At 38.1% G+C, this 14,185-nt stretch overlaps 1 protein-coding gene across 3 annotated transcripts in view; it reads right to left on the minus strand.

Annotated features, from left to right (window-relative positions):
• The window catches only part of CRYBG3 (crystallin beta-gamma domain containing 3), a 125,000-nt gene that overhangs the window by 76,427 nt on the left and 34,388 nt on the right, over positions 1-14,185 (minus strand). For all 3 annotated transcript variants that reach the window (XR_014712057.1, XR_014712058.1, XM_084631060.1), the window contains one exon: positions 4,698-5,134. Coding sequence is in view for 1 of the 3 variants with exons in the window: in XM_084631060.1 (XP_084487186.1) it covers positions 4,698-5,134 (437 nt within the window). In the remaining 2 variants the exon portion in view is untranslated. The remainder of the gene's footprint in view (positions 1-4,697; positions 5,135-14,185) is intronic.

Consider the following 14,185-nt stretch of genomic DNA (forward strand, 5'->3'; position numbering starts at 1 on the left):
GCAGCAAACTAATTTTCAAAACATGATCTTTTAATAAGTAGAGAAAAAATGTATGCAAAACAGAATTGCACAGCAGTCCTCTGATGTCTTTACTGTACTCAACAATGTGGTGTGGGGAAGAGCAAAGGTACTGTATTTTAAAGAAGTAGGCTAAAAGTAAAATATAATCAGTGTTTTACTGTTTACCCAAATTTACCACAGCCAAACACAAAAATTAGCCTTCCATTCAAAGCAAAAATTAGTTTCCAGTAAAACCGCATATTATACAGAGATATATAGCTGCTGCCATCTCCAGAATCAAATAGATCATGCAAGAGATTTACAAAAAAACAAACAAAAAACACCCACACTTTCCTTGCTAACCTGGTCAAAGCCAAGTAAAACAAAATAAAAATCTATTCCGTTATCTAGAATGAAATACATTTTGACTTGGTTTAGTTATATAGCATTTCAGGAGAAGGTTATATAGTAAGATTGACCTTAATACTCCCTGCAAGTTTGATTTCACCATCACCAACTGGGCTTAAGAACCTACTCAACTATAGGGAGTAGGAAGCTTTCATGAGTAAGTGCCATCAATTTCTGCAGTATGTAAGCTTCCATTAAAAGCCCTCATTAGTTGTGAAAAAAATATGAATGAAAATATGAACCTCCAAACATGAATGAAGCATACGTCCACACTAGCACTAGAACACTAAAAATGGAAGTGAAGCATGAGCAGTGCGGGGAGGGACCAGCTGCCCCGAGTAAGGTCCTGTAAGAGACCACAGGTACACATTCAGGGCATGCAGCCTGCGCCACTGTAGCTACATTTCTGTTTTTAGCATGCTATCTCAGAGCTAGCATGGGTATGTCTTCTCGAGCTGGAATTTTCAGCTTCCAGCTTTAGTCTGCAGACAGATTGCTCCAGCATCTCAGCTACCAGTGCTCAGAGTTTGCACAAACTGCTGCAGTGTCAGAAGTAACCTGTTTTTTCAGTTTTCACCTTTGCTTTTTAAAATCCTGTGGGCATCAGGCAAACAGACAAACATCAAGTAAAATTCACTCTGCTTCTTGGAAAGATTAGGGATGACACCAGTGCAGGAAGACCTACAAAATCAGAAGCTAAACCTACCAAAGACACTCGCCTTGCAGTATCCAGAAAGCTGGAGGTGGGGTAGAAGAGTGGATATGTATCATGTCACCGCAGCACTCAGGACGCTGGGGGATAGGGAAGGTAAGAAGAGAGAAAAAAGAAAGGATGGTTTCTCACATGCTGTTCCTGGACAAGGGCCTCCTTCCCACTATCCTGTTTTTGGTATTGTCTGTGGCCTGTATCTTTATTCCACTGGATATTAGATGTCTGGTTACATTTCCAAGATTCACATGTGAGAGGGCAAGGGTGAGTGGGCAGGAGAGATTGAGAGGTAAATTAGAAAAGAGAAGTAGAGGAGAATATGCACAGAGATTTTTGGAGGAAAAAATGGGGATGGTAGGGACAAGGGAGGAGGCAAAGAACACATTGCTGGGAAAGTGAAAGAGGTAATGGTAGGGTGAGGAATGCGAGAGGAATAGAAGGAAAAATAGGAACCACTGAAGAAAATGCAGGAAAAGATACACACAATCTATTATAGAAGAGAAAAAGTGGAATGGAGCCAGGAAGGGAGTAGACCTGTTATTCCCATTATCTTTTTAGACGAGGTCTTTGGGGCAGAGATTGGAATCCATTATATTTGTACAGCACCTGGCACAATGGGGCCCAACCTGCTTGCGCCCTTAAGGGGCCACTACAATACAAGTGGTAAAATAATTTAAAAATAAAGAATAGCAGCTGCAGCAAAAGTGTGGTGTAGTAAGTAGGCCTGTTAAACAGTATTTGGGGAATATTCAATATTTGATACATTTGTTTGAGGGCTGGTCATATACTAGGAGGTGCATATATTATTAAGCAAATAATATATTCAGCAGATACGCTTTGAGGGCTCACGGAATAGCAGGGAAAGCAAGTTAAATTCTAAAAAAGTTAAAAGGTGTAAAGTTCATTAAATAGATTGTACGCTTTTCAAGGCATGGACTGCATCTTCTGTCTTGAAAGAGCCTTGCATTTTTTGTGCTCTACCACAATAATCCATCTGTGTAAAAGTTGGTTGATTGTGTTACAATTAAATACAGCTCAGGCTAAAGAGTATACAACTGTTTGTTTAAATTGCAGAGGGTGAAGCCTTGTGGGGGTGGCAATACAAGGTCCAGACTGGCAGTTGCCTCAGCCTCTCTCTAGGTTTCAAGAATTTTTTTTTGAGCCCTGATTACCACAATCTCAGTCTCTACAGCATAAGGACATTTGCACAGATGCCACATCCTCAGCATTTGCAGTTAGAAGACTGCCTGTCAAAGCTACAGACAAATGACAAGAGTAATATCCCAGAAGTGATTCAATATGGAAGCAATTCTTTTAAGCAGGTATCAAAATGTTATTAAGAAAGATACCAATTTCCCAAATGGAATTGAAACATTACACACTAGGTGAATATACTTAATGCAAGAGTCAAAAAAAAAAAAAAAAGTATGTTAAGTACCCCTTTCATCCTTAAATCCTAGGTGTTATTTCCCCTTAGGTATTTTCACACCTAAATACTAACCAGAAGCTAGTTATTTAAAAGGATACATTGCATTTGTTTCACACTTATACACCTCCCCCCATATATTGCAATGCACACGCACACACGCGGACACACCCAGCAGTCAATAACAGATGTTACCCGGATAGTACAATCTGTCCCATTACAAGGGACATAATACGGATTTTGTAATACAGAATGGAGACAATATCCACTACAGTAGAACCTCAAAGTTATGAATACCTCAGGAATGGAGGTTGTTCATAACTCTGAACAAAACGTTATGGTTGTTCTTTCAAAAGTTTACAACTGAACATTGACTTAATACAGCTTTGAAACTTTACTACGCTGAAGAAAAATGCTGCTTTCCCTTTGTTTTGTAGTAGTTTATGTTTAACACAGTACTGTACTGTATTTGCTTTTTTGGGGCGGGGAGGGCGGTCCTCTGGTACTGCCTGTTTGTGTACTTCCGGTTCCAAATGAAGTATGCGGTTGACTGGTCAGTTTGCAATTCTGGTGTTTGTAACTCTGACGTTCTACTTTAGTTTATTTTCTAGCTGCTAAATGCAAAGTGGAAACATATTGCACTTAATGTACCGTTGGAAATGTAACAGGATTGTCAAGGATGTACCAAATTTAGGCTAAATACCTATTTTTATATATTTTTGTAACCTGTGAGGTTACAAAACAATTCTCAGGAATAAAGGGAAACAAAAAGTACAGAAGTTATTATAGGACATAACCAAGGATTTTAAAATCTAGGATCCTTATTTGCAAAAAAAGAAAGAACATATCTACAGGAAAAATATTAAAATTAATATGTTACATAAAAAGGCCACACAAAATCCTGATAGTTATTGCCTAAATAAGGCTATGGAAGAAAATAAATTCATTCCTCCCTTCTTCTAAACCCATGAAATACTGAATGTGCTTCAGGATTATCTGATCCCTCCAGCCCTTACCCTACTATTCTAATACTTGAGGAAAATGTCCCCTCCCATGTTGGTGGCACATGTTCGAACCCATTGATTAGGCAGAACTGGTTAAACAGGGCTGCCTTAAGCAAAGGAATGTGAATTTACCCAAATGTACATATAAGTTTTAAACAGGGTCCTCAGACAGTGAGGGGAAGAAGATAGGAGGCAAGGAAAATCTGCATTTCAGCAAACAGAGGTGAGAAGAAACAGCCTGCAGCCTGTTTCTCAACCAGACTCCTTGTCTCTGTCCTCATAGCAGGAATGAACTTTATCTAAGGGGTAACTCTCAGGAAAATACATTTCAAAGGGTGACTGAACTATAAAAGCGAGGGACAAAAACATCCCAAGTTATCTCTCCCTATCCATTGCTCTCTCTCTTTTTTCACCTAAGAAAACAAAACAAACTTTAGACTTTGGGAGCAGATCCTGACCTGAGAATTTGGTCAGCAATGTTACTGTGAACCTGTGGTAAGAACTTCACCTTGATCAAGTCTAGTTTGTTAAGTTTAGAAAGTGTTTTATCTTTATGTCTCTTGTAACTATTTGACTTTAATGACTTATACTTGTACACACTTAAAATCTCTCTCTCTTTGTAGTTACATAAACTTGTTTTATTCTTTAATTACAACTAATCCAGTGTTGTGAAATGTTTGGGTAATTCCATTTAAGGTAGCAGACTTGTATTTTGATCCCTTTAGAGGAGCATCTTTCCGAATATATCTGGACTATCCAGGAGAGGGCTAGACAGTGCAGAACGCATGTTTTTATGGGAAAATCCGGGACTGGGAGTGTGTTGGGGTCACCTGGCAAGTAGTAACCAAGGCTGCTGGAAGCCAGAGTGTGACTGATGTGTGGCTGGCAGGATGCAGCTATTCAGACACTCAGGGTGTGACCTGAATGCTGTTTGTGAGCGGCCTAGGTGGGAGCTACAGCAGGAAAGCATTGTGAGGCACCCAAGGTTGCATGGCAGGTGGTGACACAGCCCCTCACTGAGCTGGATTGCACCCCGGACTGTCATAGGTCTGCAGATATGGGGCATCTACCAAACATATGGCAGAGCTAGTCACAGCAGCCATTAGACATTTTTAATATTAAAATTAAGTATTAAAATTTTAGAACTTACATTAGTGCATCAGCAGCTTGTTCCTGTCCCCTCTGTAAATCCTGAGAACCAACCTCCCTGATATTAACCAAGGCAGGCTCTTCTTTAGGCACTGCTACCTCTTCTGTTCCAGCAGTAGAAATGACAAATATTTCAGTTTTCCGATGCTTTGTGATTCCATCTTCCTGAAGGGCAGTTTGGGTCTGCAAATCCTTTCCAGGTCTCTTGTGTCCATCTTGGAGGGTAGACTGTTTAGATTCTCCCAAAGATGATTTTGATCCAATATTAAATAAGCTTCCAAGGAACTGGAAAAAGCCTTCTTTGGGTTGTCTGTCACGATCTGCTGTTTTGCGGCCAGGAGCCAAACTGGGAAGACTATTAGCCTTTTTTAATTCCTCTGTGATAACAGAGTTGCTTAGATCTTCCATGGAGTGGTTCTTCTCTGCATTTTGAGAAATCTTTAAAAAAAACATGAATAATAATGTTGAAACAGAACCAATACATCAATTTTCAGACTCTACTCCAAAAAGCCTTAAACTGCCTCTAGGCAGTGCATTACTTCTGGCTGCTCTGCTATTTACGAGACCATTCTTAAGAGCTTTGTCTAATCTCCTTTACTCTGTTCTGCTACTTAAGATACCTCTACTTCTTTCTGTTGCAGAAATTGGCCCCATTATTGAGGACTTACAATTTAAAAAAGTACTTTTGATTTTAACAGATGTCTTGAAAGGCTACTTTTATGAAAAACAGGCTTGGGCTTTGAGGCTCACAGGACAATGGTTGTGAAGGTAAAGCACTGTATGATGGAAACAGAACAAAAATAATTTGAGCTGGCAAAAATAGGAGATGAAGCATGGAGCAGTTTTTCATAGAACGGTATTGCAAGCCAGTAGAAAAGACTTATTAGTTAAGCCTGTGAAGTGGTTTGGGACACAGGACCCAGTTCTTTCATCCTTACTGTATGTGAGTAGACTTCACTCATGTGCAAGTAGTCCCAGTGCAGTCAGTGTGACTAGTCACATGAGGGAGGGTTGCAGGATCATGCCTTAAAGATGGACTTTATTAAAAACCAATGAATTACTTATGTAACAAAGATTACATAAGGGAAACATGCATATTTGCCTTTTAAATGGGCAAATCGATTCACATCCTTTATCTGAGGTTACCAATTCTTCCTATTAATCAATTTTTTCTAGAATTAGCTATCACTCATTTCTGTAAAGCAGGATCTCTGACCACTGGTTTGGGCAAGGAGAGGGGATTCCCCAAACAGAGAGATTGAATTAGGCTCTTGTCCTTCATCAGCTCAAAAAGACAAAGGACTGTTTCTGCAAAAAAACATACAGTCTCAGAGACCAAGAGTCCACGCCTGCTTGCAAGTGAAATACCTTTTTGCGTTTCCTTCTATGGGGAGGTCCTTGTAGGCTCTGTCTCTCTCAAACTAACATGTTAAGGTATGAAAACGCCCACCCCCTCCTTAGCTGTAATTCGTAAGAACTTATTCTGATCAACAGGACAGGGAAGGAAGAATCTGAATAAATATAAATCTGTGTAGGATCTTTATATCAGCAATACGTTTGGATAAGAACAAGCAACTCTACTGTGTAACAGCTAACACTCACTTATCCTACCCATGCAGTAGGTCAGTATTTTCATTAACTCCCTTGTGCTGTTTCTATTTGAGGACATATCCCTTTTAGATAATTGAGATGGGCATACTGAGTGCTATGCTAGTTATTTTAAGTAGACAGAATAAGAGTTTTGTACAAGGACTACCCAATGACTGACAAGCCTGGGTGATGAAAAGCAGTATTTTAATGAAGTGCCTCCTTTTAGACATGGAGACCAGTGATAATTTTGATGAGAGGCAGGCAACTTGTTACTTAAGAGTTTTTCCTTACCGTTAAATACATTGATCTTTGACCTCCAGCCAAATATTTTACTACTTTTTTCCTTCAAAGAGTGGAGTATGTTTACTCTGCTATTTCATAAGCTCAGTTATTAACATGTTTAGTTTTGTGGTATGATTCCCCTTCTTCAGGCTATGGTATTGAAAAAAGCAGAACACTGCAAATGAACATAAAAGTAGAACCTTCCTAATTTACACTTCAGTAATCTCCATACCATGTATACAAAAAAGGCCTTTTCTCCTTACTCTTCAGCAAAGATTAATGACAGTCAGTGCTAAAGGAAGGTATTTTGTTTTTACAAAATGTTTTCTCAAACATTTACCAGTGTGCCAGGTACCAGCATTTTAATTAAAATTACACGTAATTATTTAAACTTTTTTAGTGTACCAAACCACTGATCTAGGCACATGCAGAACAACAATTCTAAATCATGTAAAATGAAACTATATTCCTTGCTCAGTTAACCAACAAGGACAATCTGTAAGCAAGATTTTCTATTGTATTCAGGTTTTTATGCCACACTCATCCCCATGGGCTCATCAGTTACCCATCCATCCACAAATCAATCCCCCCCACCTCCAATATTCATTGGTCACCCCTCTAGGCCTACATACACCCTTTCAAAATCACTAAGATCAACCCTTTCACAAAAGCCTGGTAAAAGAAAGGCCTTGCAATGTGCTCTTACACAGCTCTGCCTCTCTCAGATCAAGAAGGGGGAAATACAAGCAGCACAGCTGAAGGCCCCTTCCTGAATCCCACGTGCTTCCCAGACCTTTTTCTGATCAACTGCTGAAGCATCACAAGGGGATGTGCTGGTGTCTATTTTAGCCAGCATGCCATTTGTTGCTGTACAGGTCAACTCCATCCACTAGAAGTGTTCCTGGAAGTGAATTAGAAAGCAGGGTAGCTCTTTGAATGCAGCAGTGAAGTTATCTCTGCACATGGCACTTCCAAGCAAGCAGGCTGCCATATTCTGCACTAGTCGAAGTTTACAAGTAGCATGGAGATGAAGCCCAAAGGAGAGCACATTACTAAATTCCCATCTAGCAGGAACTAAGTACTTTAGGTAAGAATTTTTTGGCTTCGTTTACTTACTAATTGACAACATTTATTAATTCACAACAGATTTCCTCTACTTTCAGTTTTTGTAAAAACATTTATTTTAAAGAGGAAGATATGTTTTCAGGAGCCAGACACCACAGTGGGTTAGTTAGTGAATTAACCTTGCACTTCTGGGGACCAGGAGTCCAGTCCTGTATACTCTCCACACACAAAGCTCCTACTGTGGCAGCTCTGTGCACAGAAAGCCTGTAAGATTGTGCCCCTTAGTTTTAATCGTGATTCATGGCCCAGTGAAAAGCTGTTTGGTAGTCCCTGCTTGCACAAACACTGAATCACTTACACAATTCAGGGTAACTGGGGGGTTCCATATGAAAGTAGGCTTCTAAGTCTTTAACAATAAGGAGTGTTGCAGACAGGCATGCCTATGCTGATACAGCAAAACTCCTGAGAAACATTTAAATTGCAGCAAGTCAACGCGTATTATTTTAATGCACATATTAAGTCTGATAACAAGCTATGCAAAGCTATCATTTCCCAACACACGAACGTATCAATCTTCTCCTTCATATATTCTCCCCCTTGCCTCACATTTGTTTGTGCTCTAAGAAGATATTTTTGTTAATTATTTTCTTTATCTTTTGCAATACGGTAGCTCCTAGAGCTTCCAATCTAGATCACGATCCCACTGTGCTAGGCATTGTACAAGCAACACTGCTCCTGTTCTGTCTTTTAAATTTATATATTGTGGCACTAGGATATCCAAATTAATGAGGCAAGACTCCACTGTCTTTACATCCAATAAGCCTTTGTTGTTGCTGGAACCCTCACGCACAACTGCCCATCTCTTTGAGAGCACAATACAGGAAGCACTGCCCCCAAAAGACTTTCTTCACTTTCCATTCCCCCTGCCTCTAATCTCATTTCATTTGCAACCCAGCTAGTGGGGAAGGGTAATCCAATAATATAATTTAAGACAAATAACTTGACTCAAACCAAGATTAAGGACATATTAATGGCTAAGGGGCTGATCCAACACACACAATTGGACTCAGTGTTCACTGCTACCATAAATAGTCCCATTGGTGTGCTGGATCAAGTCCCAAGGATACAGTAGTACCCTAAAGACAGTCAGTTTGGCCACAGGGTTTACTTATTAAATATAAAGAGCAGCTATTTGTGACCATTGATTGCGGATTTCTCTCAGTAACTGAGTGAGCAGCAGTTCAAGTTGCCAGAGGCGCTAATTTAGCAGGGTATGTGTCAATCTGCCAAGAGTACAATCTCTTCTATTATCCCAACAAGTGAATGAAATTAAAATATTAAAAACATTAAAACACAGATTTCCATGAACAAAAGACATAGCTTCCAGCCATAACAGTGAGATACTTCAGACTAGACTAACTCCCTCCCTAAATGAACACCGATTATGAAGCATAAATTCTAGACAGCACCATGACAATCCATTGTTAACTATTTGTTTTATTACACAGGACTTTGTGGCGGGAGCACACCTTGCAAGGATATTCATACATTTTAATTTTATTACCATTATTCCTCAGCAAATTATCACTTAAAATTAGGGCTGTCAAGCTATTAAAAAATTTAATCGCACTGTTAAACAATAATAGAATGCCATTTATTTAAATAGTTTTGGATGTTTTCTACATTTTCAAACATATTGATTTCAATTACAACATAGAATACAAAGTGCACAGTGCTCACTTTATTTTTATTACCAATATGTGCACTGTAAAAAACAATACAAGTACTGTAGTGCAATCTCTTTATCATGAAAGTTGAACTTACAAATGTAGAATTATGTACAAAAAATAACTGCATTCAAAAATAAAACAATGTAAAACTTTAGAGTCTACAAGCCTACTCAGTCCTACTTTTTGTTCAGCCAATCGCTCAGACAAACAAGTTTGTTTGTATTTGCGGGAGATAATGCTGCCCACTTCTTGTTTACAATATCACCTGAAAGCGAGAACAGGCGTTCGCATGGCACTGTTTTAGCTGGCATCGCAAGATATTTACGTGCCAGATGCACTAAAGATTCATATGGCCCTTCATGCTTCAACCACCATTCCAGGGGACATTCGTCCATGCTGATAACAGTTCTGCTCAATAAACCATCCAAAGCAGTGCGGACCGACGCATGTTCATTTTCATCATCTGAGTCGGAGGCCACCAGCAGAAGGTTGATGTTCTTTTTTGGAGGTTTGGGTTCTGTAGTTTCTGCATCGGAGTGTTGCTCTTTTAAGACTTCTGAAAGCTTTACACCTCATGCCTCTCAGATTTTGGAAGGCATGTCAGATTCTTAAACCTTGGGTCGAGTGCTGTAGCTATCTTTAGAAATCTCAAACTGGTATCATCTTTGCAGTTTGTCAAATGTAATGTGAAAGTGTTCTTAAAATGAACAAAATGTGCTGGGTCATCATCCAAGACTGCTATAACATGAAATATATGGCAGAATGTGGGTAAAACAGAGTAGGAGACATACAATTCTCCTCCAAAGAGATCAGCCACATATTTAATTAATGCGTTATTTTTTTAATAAGCATCATCAGCATGGAAGCATGTCCTCTGGAATGGTGGGCAAAGCATGAAAGGACATACGAATGTTTAGCGTATCTGGTATGTAAATATCTTGCAATGCCGGCTACACCAGTGCCATGTGAATGCCTGTTCTCACTTTCAGGTGATATTGTAAACAAGAAGCGTGCTGCATTATCTCCCATAAAGGTAAACAAACTTGTTTGTCTTCGCAATTGGCTGAAAAAGAAGTAGGACTGAGTGGACTTGTAGGCTCTAGAGTTTTACTTTTTTTTTTTTGTTTTGAGTGCAGTTATGTAACAAAAAATTTACATTTGTAAGTTGCACTTTCACCGTAAAGAGATTTCACTGCAGTACTTGTATGAGGTGAATTGAAAAATACTATTTATTTTGTTTGCCATTTTTACAGTGCAAATATTTGTAATAAAAACAACATGATAAAGTGAGCCCTTTCTACTTTGTATACTGTATTATAATTGAAAATATATTTGAAAATGTAAAAAAACAACATCCAAAAATATTTAATAAATTTAAATTGGTATTCTATTGTTTAACAATGCAATTAAAACTCCAATTAATCGAGATTAATTTTTTTAATTGCGATTAATTTTTTTGAGTTAATCGCATAAATTAACTGTGATTAATTGACAACCCTGCTTAAAATGTATCATTTTGTGGTTGAGATACAGTCTGATCTAATGGTAAAAGGAGAGGACTGGGAATCAAGACTTCACCAACTCATCTCATGACCTTGGACAAGTCACTTAACCTAGCAGTGTCTCAGTTTACCTATGTGAAATGCACAGCATTCTTACCTACCTCACAGCATTGCTCTACAACTTTATTCATGAGCGTAAGTAAAATGTTTTGAGATCCTTGTATGAAAGGCACCACAAATCTACAAAGTAGCATGATTACAGACTATTGCATCAACCTGTGTGACCTTGTGAGAAGCCATGCCAAGAGAGAAAGATCAGGGTTAAGGCTTTAACAAATTTCACTTTATTTTACAAGTTTTTCCATGAGTATCCAATTTTAGCTTAATTTTATGTGCTGCAGTTGTTCAAACACTGTACATTAAACAAAATTCACCAAGAAATAGTTGGAATAGTTGGCAGACCTATATATTCCCACAGAGAATAGCTATGGGAAAGCTACCGTCAGCATATTTTCTCTCATCAGAGAAGAAAAAGAGTCTTGCCCCTTTTGATACTGTCTTCCATTTGCTTTGCACTGTGTGGGCTACACTGCAACACATGGATCTCACATATGAAGCAGACTTCTGTTTTCCATACAGTGTGAAAGAAAAAAATTAGGTATTCTTGAGAGACTGATGTAATTAACTACTGTGTCTCTATATTTCCAGGACAAACCAGGAGGAGGTGGAATTATGAGACGAGGAAAGGCATAAGATTAGAAATATTTCTTGGGGTATTCTGTTTTAATTTTTCCCAACAATAAAGGCAATTAGACAATAAATAAGTACAGTATTAACTAAGGAAGTGCTGCACTTCACTAATTATATTCAAGACAAAGATGGATTTAGCATTTAGGAGTAGTTTTTTGGTGATGGGGGTTAAAAAGAGGCTAGAGGAGATAACAAAACAAGAAGTCTCTACCAGCCCTAAAACCTATTATTCTGTAATTACTTTAAAATAATTCGCAAAAAGAAAAGGAGTACTTGTGGCACCTTAGAGACTAACAAATTTATTTGAGCATAACCTTTCGTGAACTACAGCTCACTATTAAAAACACAAGATAATCAAAACACACCACAGAAAAAAAATGCATTAAAAGCTAACCAAAGAATGAGAATCCAGTATCTTAAGAGTGAAATTAATCTTGTAAAGATATTTTGTGAAAGAAAATAACTGGCTCATGCACCTTTTAGGTCTTTTTATTCTGCATAAAGAAGACCTAATAAGGCTTGATGTTTAAAAATAGCCAAAAAAACAAAAACTTTTTTCTGCTTTTTATTATATTAACAATTCTCGCCTTATTTGCCCAGGAAGACTTTGATGACTGATTAGAAAACTAATGAAATGACGACATTGCTTTAGTTAAAATGAAAGTTCAGCAATAGGAAGGGATTTTTAATCAGTTTAATTTTTCCATTTGCTTTTAACAAGTACTTAATTTTAAGGCCAGTCAACATTCTGGACACAAGATGGTCTGTAATAAAGTTTCACCCCCCTTGCTCTTTCAATTAGGGTGCCACAAGTTCACAATAAGAAGTTGCTAACACATTCAGAAGATATCCTATCAAAATTGAGGAAGACCAGACAATGTTATTGAGGTCAGAAAACAAGCAGGGAAAAATGTTTTTTTTGTTTTCTTAAATAAAAAGACAGCAAAAAAGGCCTCATATAAAACACAACATTCTTTATAAATCACCTTTAAGGGAAAACCTGAAAGCAATAACAGCTTCTAGAAAGACAAACTGAAGTTTTAAAATAAAATTCCATTGATATTTGGATGGTTATTTCAAGTTTCTTGTTCCTGATTTTTGCCTGGCGCTACAGTAAATCTCTCTGATTGAAGATCGAAAGTTAGTACTCATTTCTCTTCTTCAGAGATAGATCTACCATAGTAACTAGAAAGACATGAATTAACTGCCTCGCTTATTCTCTTTTATCTATAAATCCTGTCAATATAACTGTTCTGTTTCTTTTATCAATGAATGTGTTTTGAGGTGCATTTTTTGGTAGCCCATTACCATATAACTGATGCTTCTTTTGACTTTTTAAAATTATTCATTCAGTAAGTGTGAAATTCATCTTTTCCTTCCGCAAAGACTGAGCAATCAGGCTGCATATAATAAGTGGGGTGGGAAGGTATGATGTTCACTCACACACAGATCCTACCAGCAGACTATATAAAGTGCAGATATTGTGTCTTCTGGTACCAACTTGTTCAAAGTTCTGCCCAATGTCCCTCATGCCACCTCTGGTGAGGGAGCTTGGGCCCAAGCTTCTTCTTTCTGAAGGGCCTCATCAGACACGCTCTCTGAATCTGGGTGAATGTCACCATTACAGAATTAAGAGATTTTAGGAAGAATCCTCCTGCATAGCCTATCCTATCCTCCTGAATAGCTGCAATGTTGCCACCTCTCATGATTTTACTGCAAATCTCATAATTTGACATTTATTTTAAAATCCTAGCTTCTGGAATCATGTGATAATGTGAGAATCTCAGCTTAAAAAAAAAAAAAACAACAAAAACCATGTTTCTAGACCTTCTGGCTGAAGAGAAAAGATTGAAAATGTGAACCCTAAAAGCTCAAAGCCAGAAGGCAAATAAAAGTCTGCCACATATTTTTTAAAAATCTCACGATTTTTAAGGCAGCTTCATGATATTTGAACATTCACATTTGGCAGTACTGCTCCAGCCCCCTGTTCTCTCAAAAGTAAAGTAGTTCATCTCTCCAACTTCACTAATTAAGTCCCATAAACAGGTATCCAGCAAGAGTCCACACTCCAGGTGAGAAATGTTTGAATGTGTTAACACATTCAAAGCCAACATAAATTAGAACTTTACTTTAAAAAAGCATTTAGTAAACTTGCGAAGATATTGGTCCAAATCTTGATGTGACACATTTTACAGGGGTGGAATTTACACAGGTGAAAATGAGATGAGATTCAGGCCCATTAGGTGCAGATAATCTGTGAAGGCAACAAAAATGTACAGCTGTCTTCATAACATACGTTAATTAAGCCATTAAAAGCTGTACGTCACACTCCAAGGTCACGCTCCTTGACATTGAGTTCTAGCATTATGGCAAGAGCACAAATAAGGCCATATTTATGTTATCTTTAAATGATACAATATTTAATGTTTAAAACATTGCAATTTCTCCATCAAAACTGAACCACCAAGTCATTTTCAGGCCTGGAGCTCATCACGGTGTGGAGCAGCTGGTGGTAAAGCTGAAGGTCAGTAGATCTGCATTTCAACTATAAATCACTGTTTTAAGAGGTT

This window comes from Lepidochelys olivacea (genome assembly GCF_965140295.1).
Source record: "Lepidochelys olivacea isolate rLepOli2 genome assembly, chromosome: 1".
Lineage (NCBI taxonomy): Eukaryota > Metazoa > Chordata > Testudines > Cheloniidae > Lepidochelys > Lepidochelys olivacea.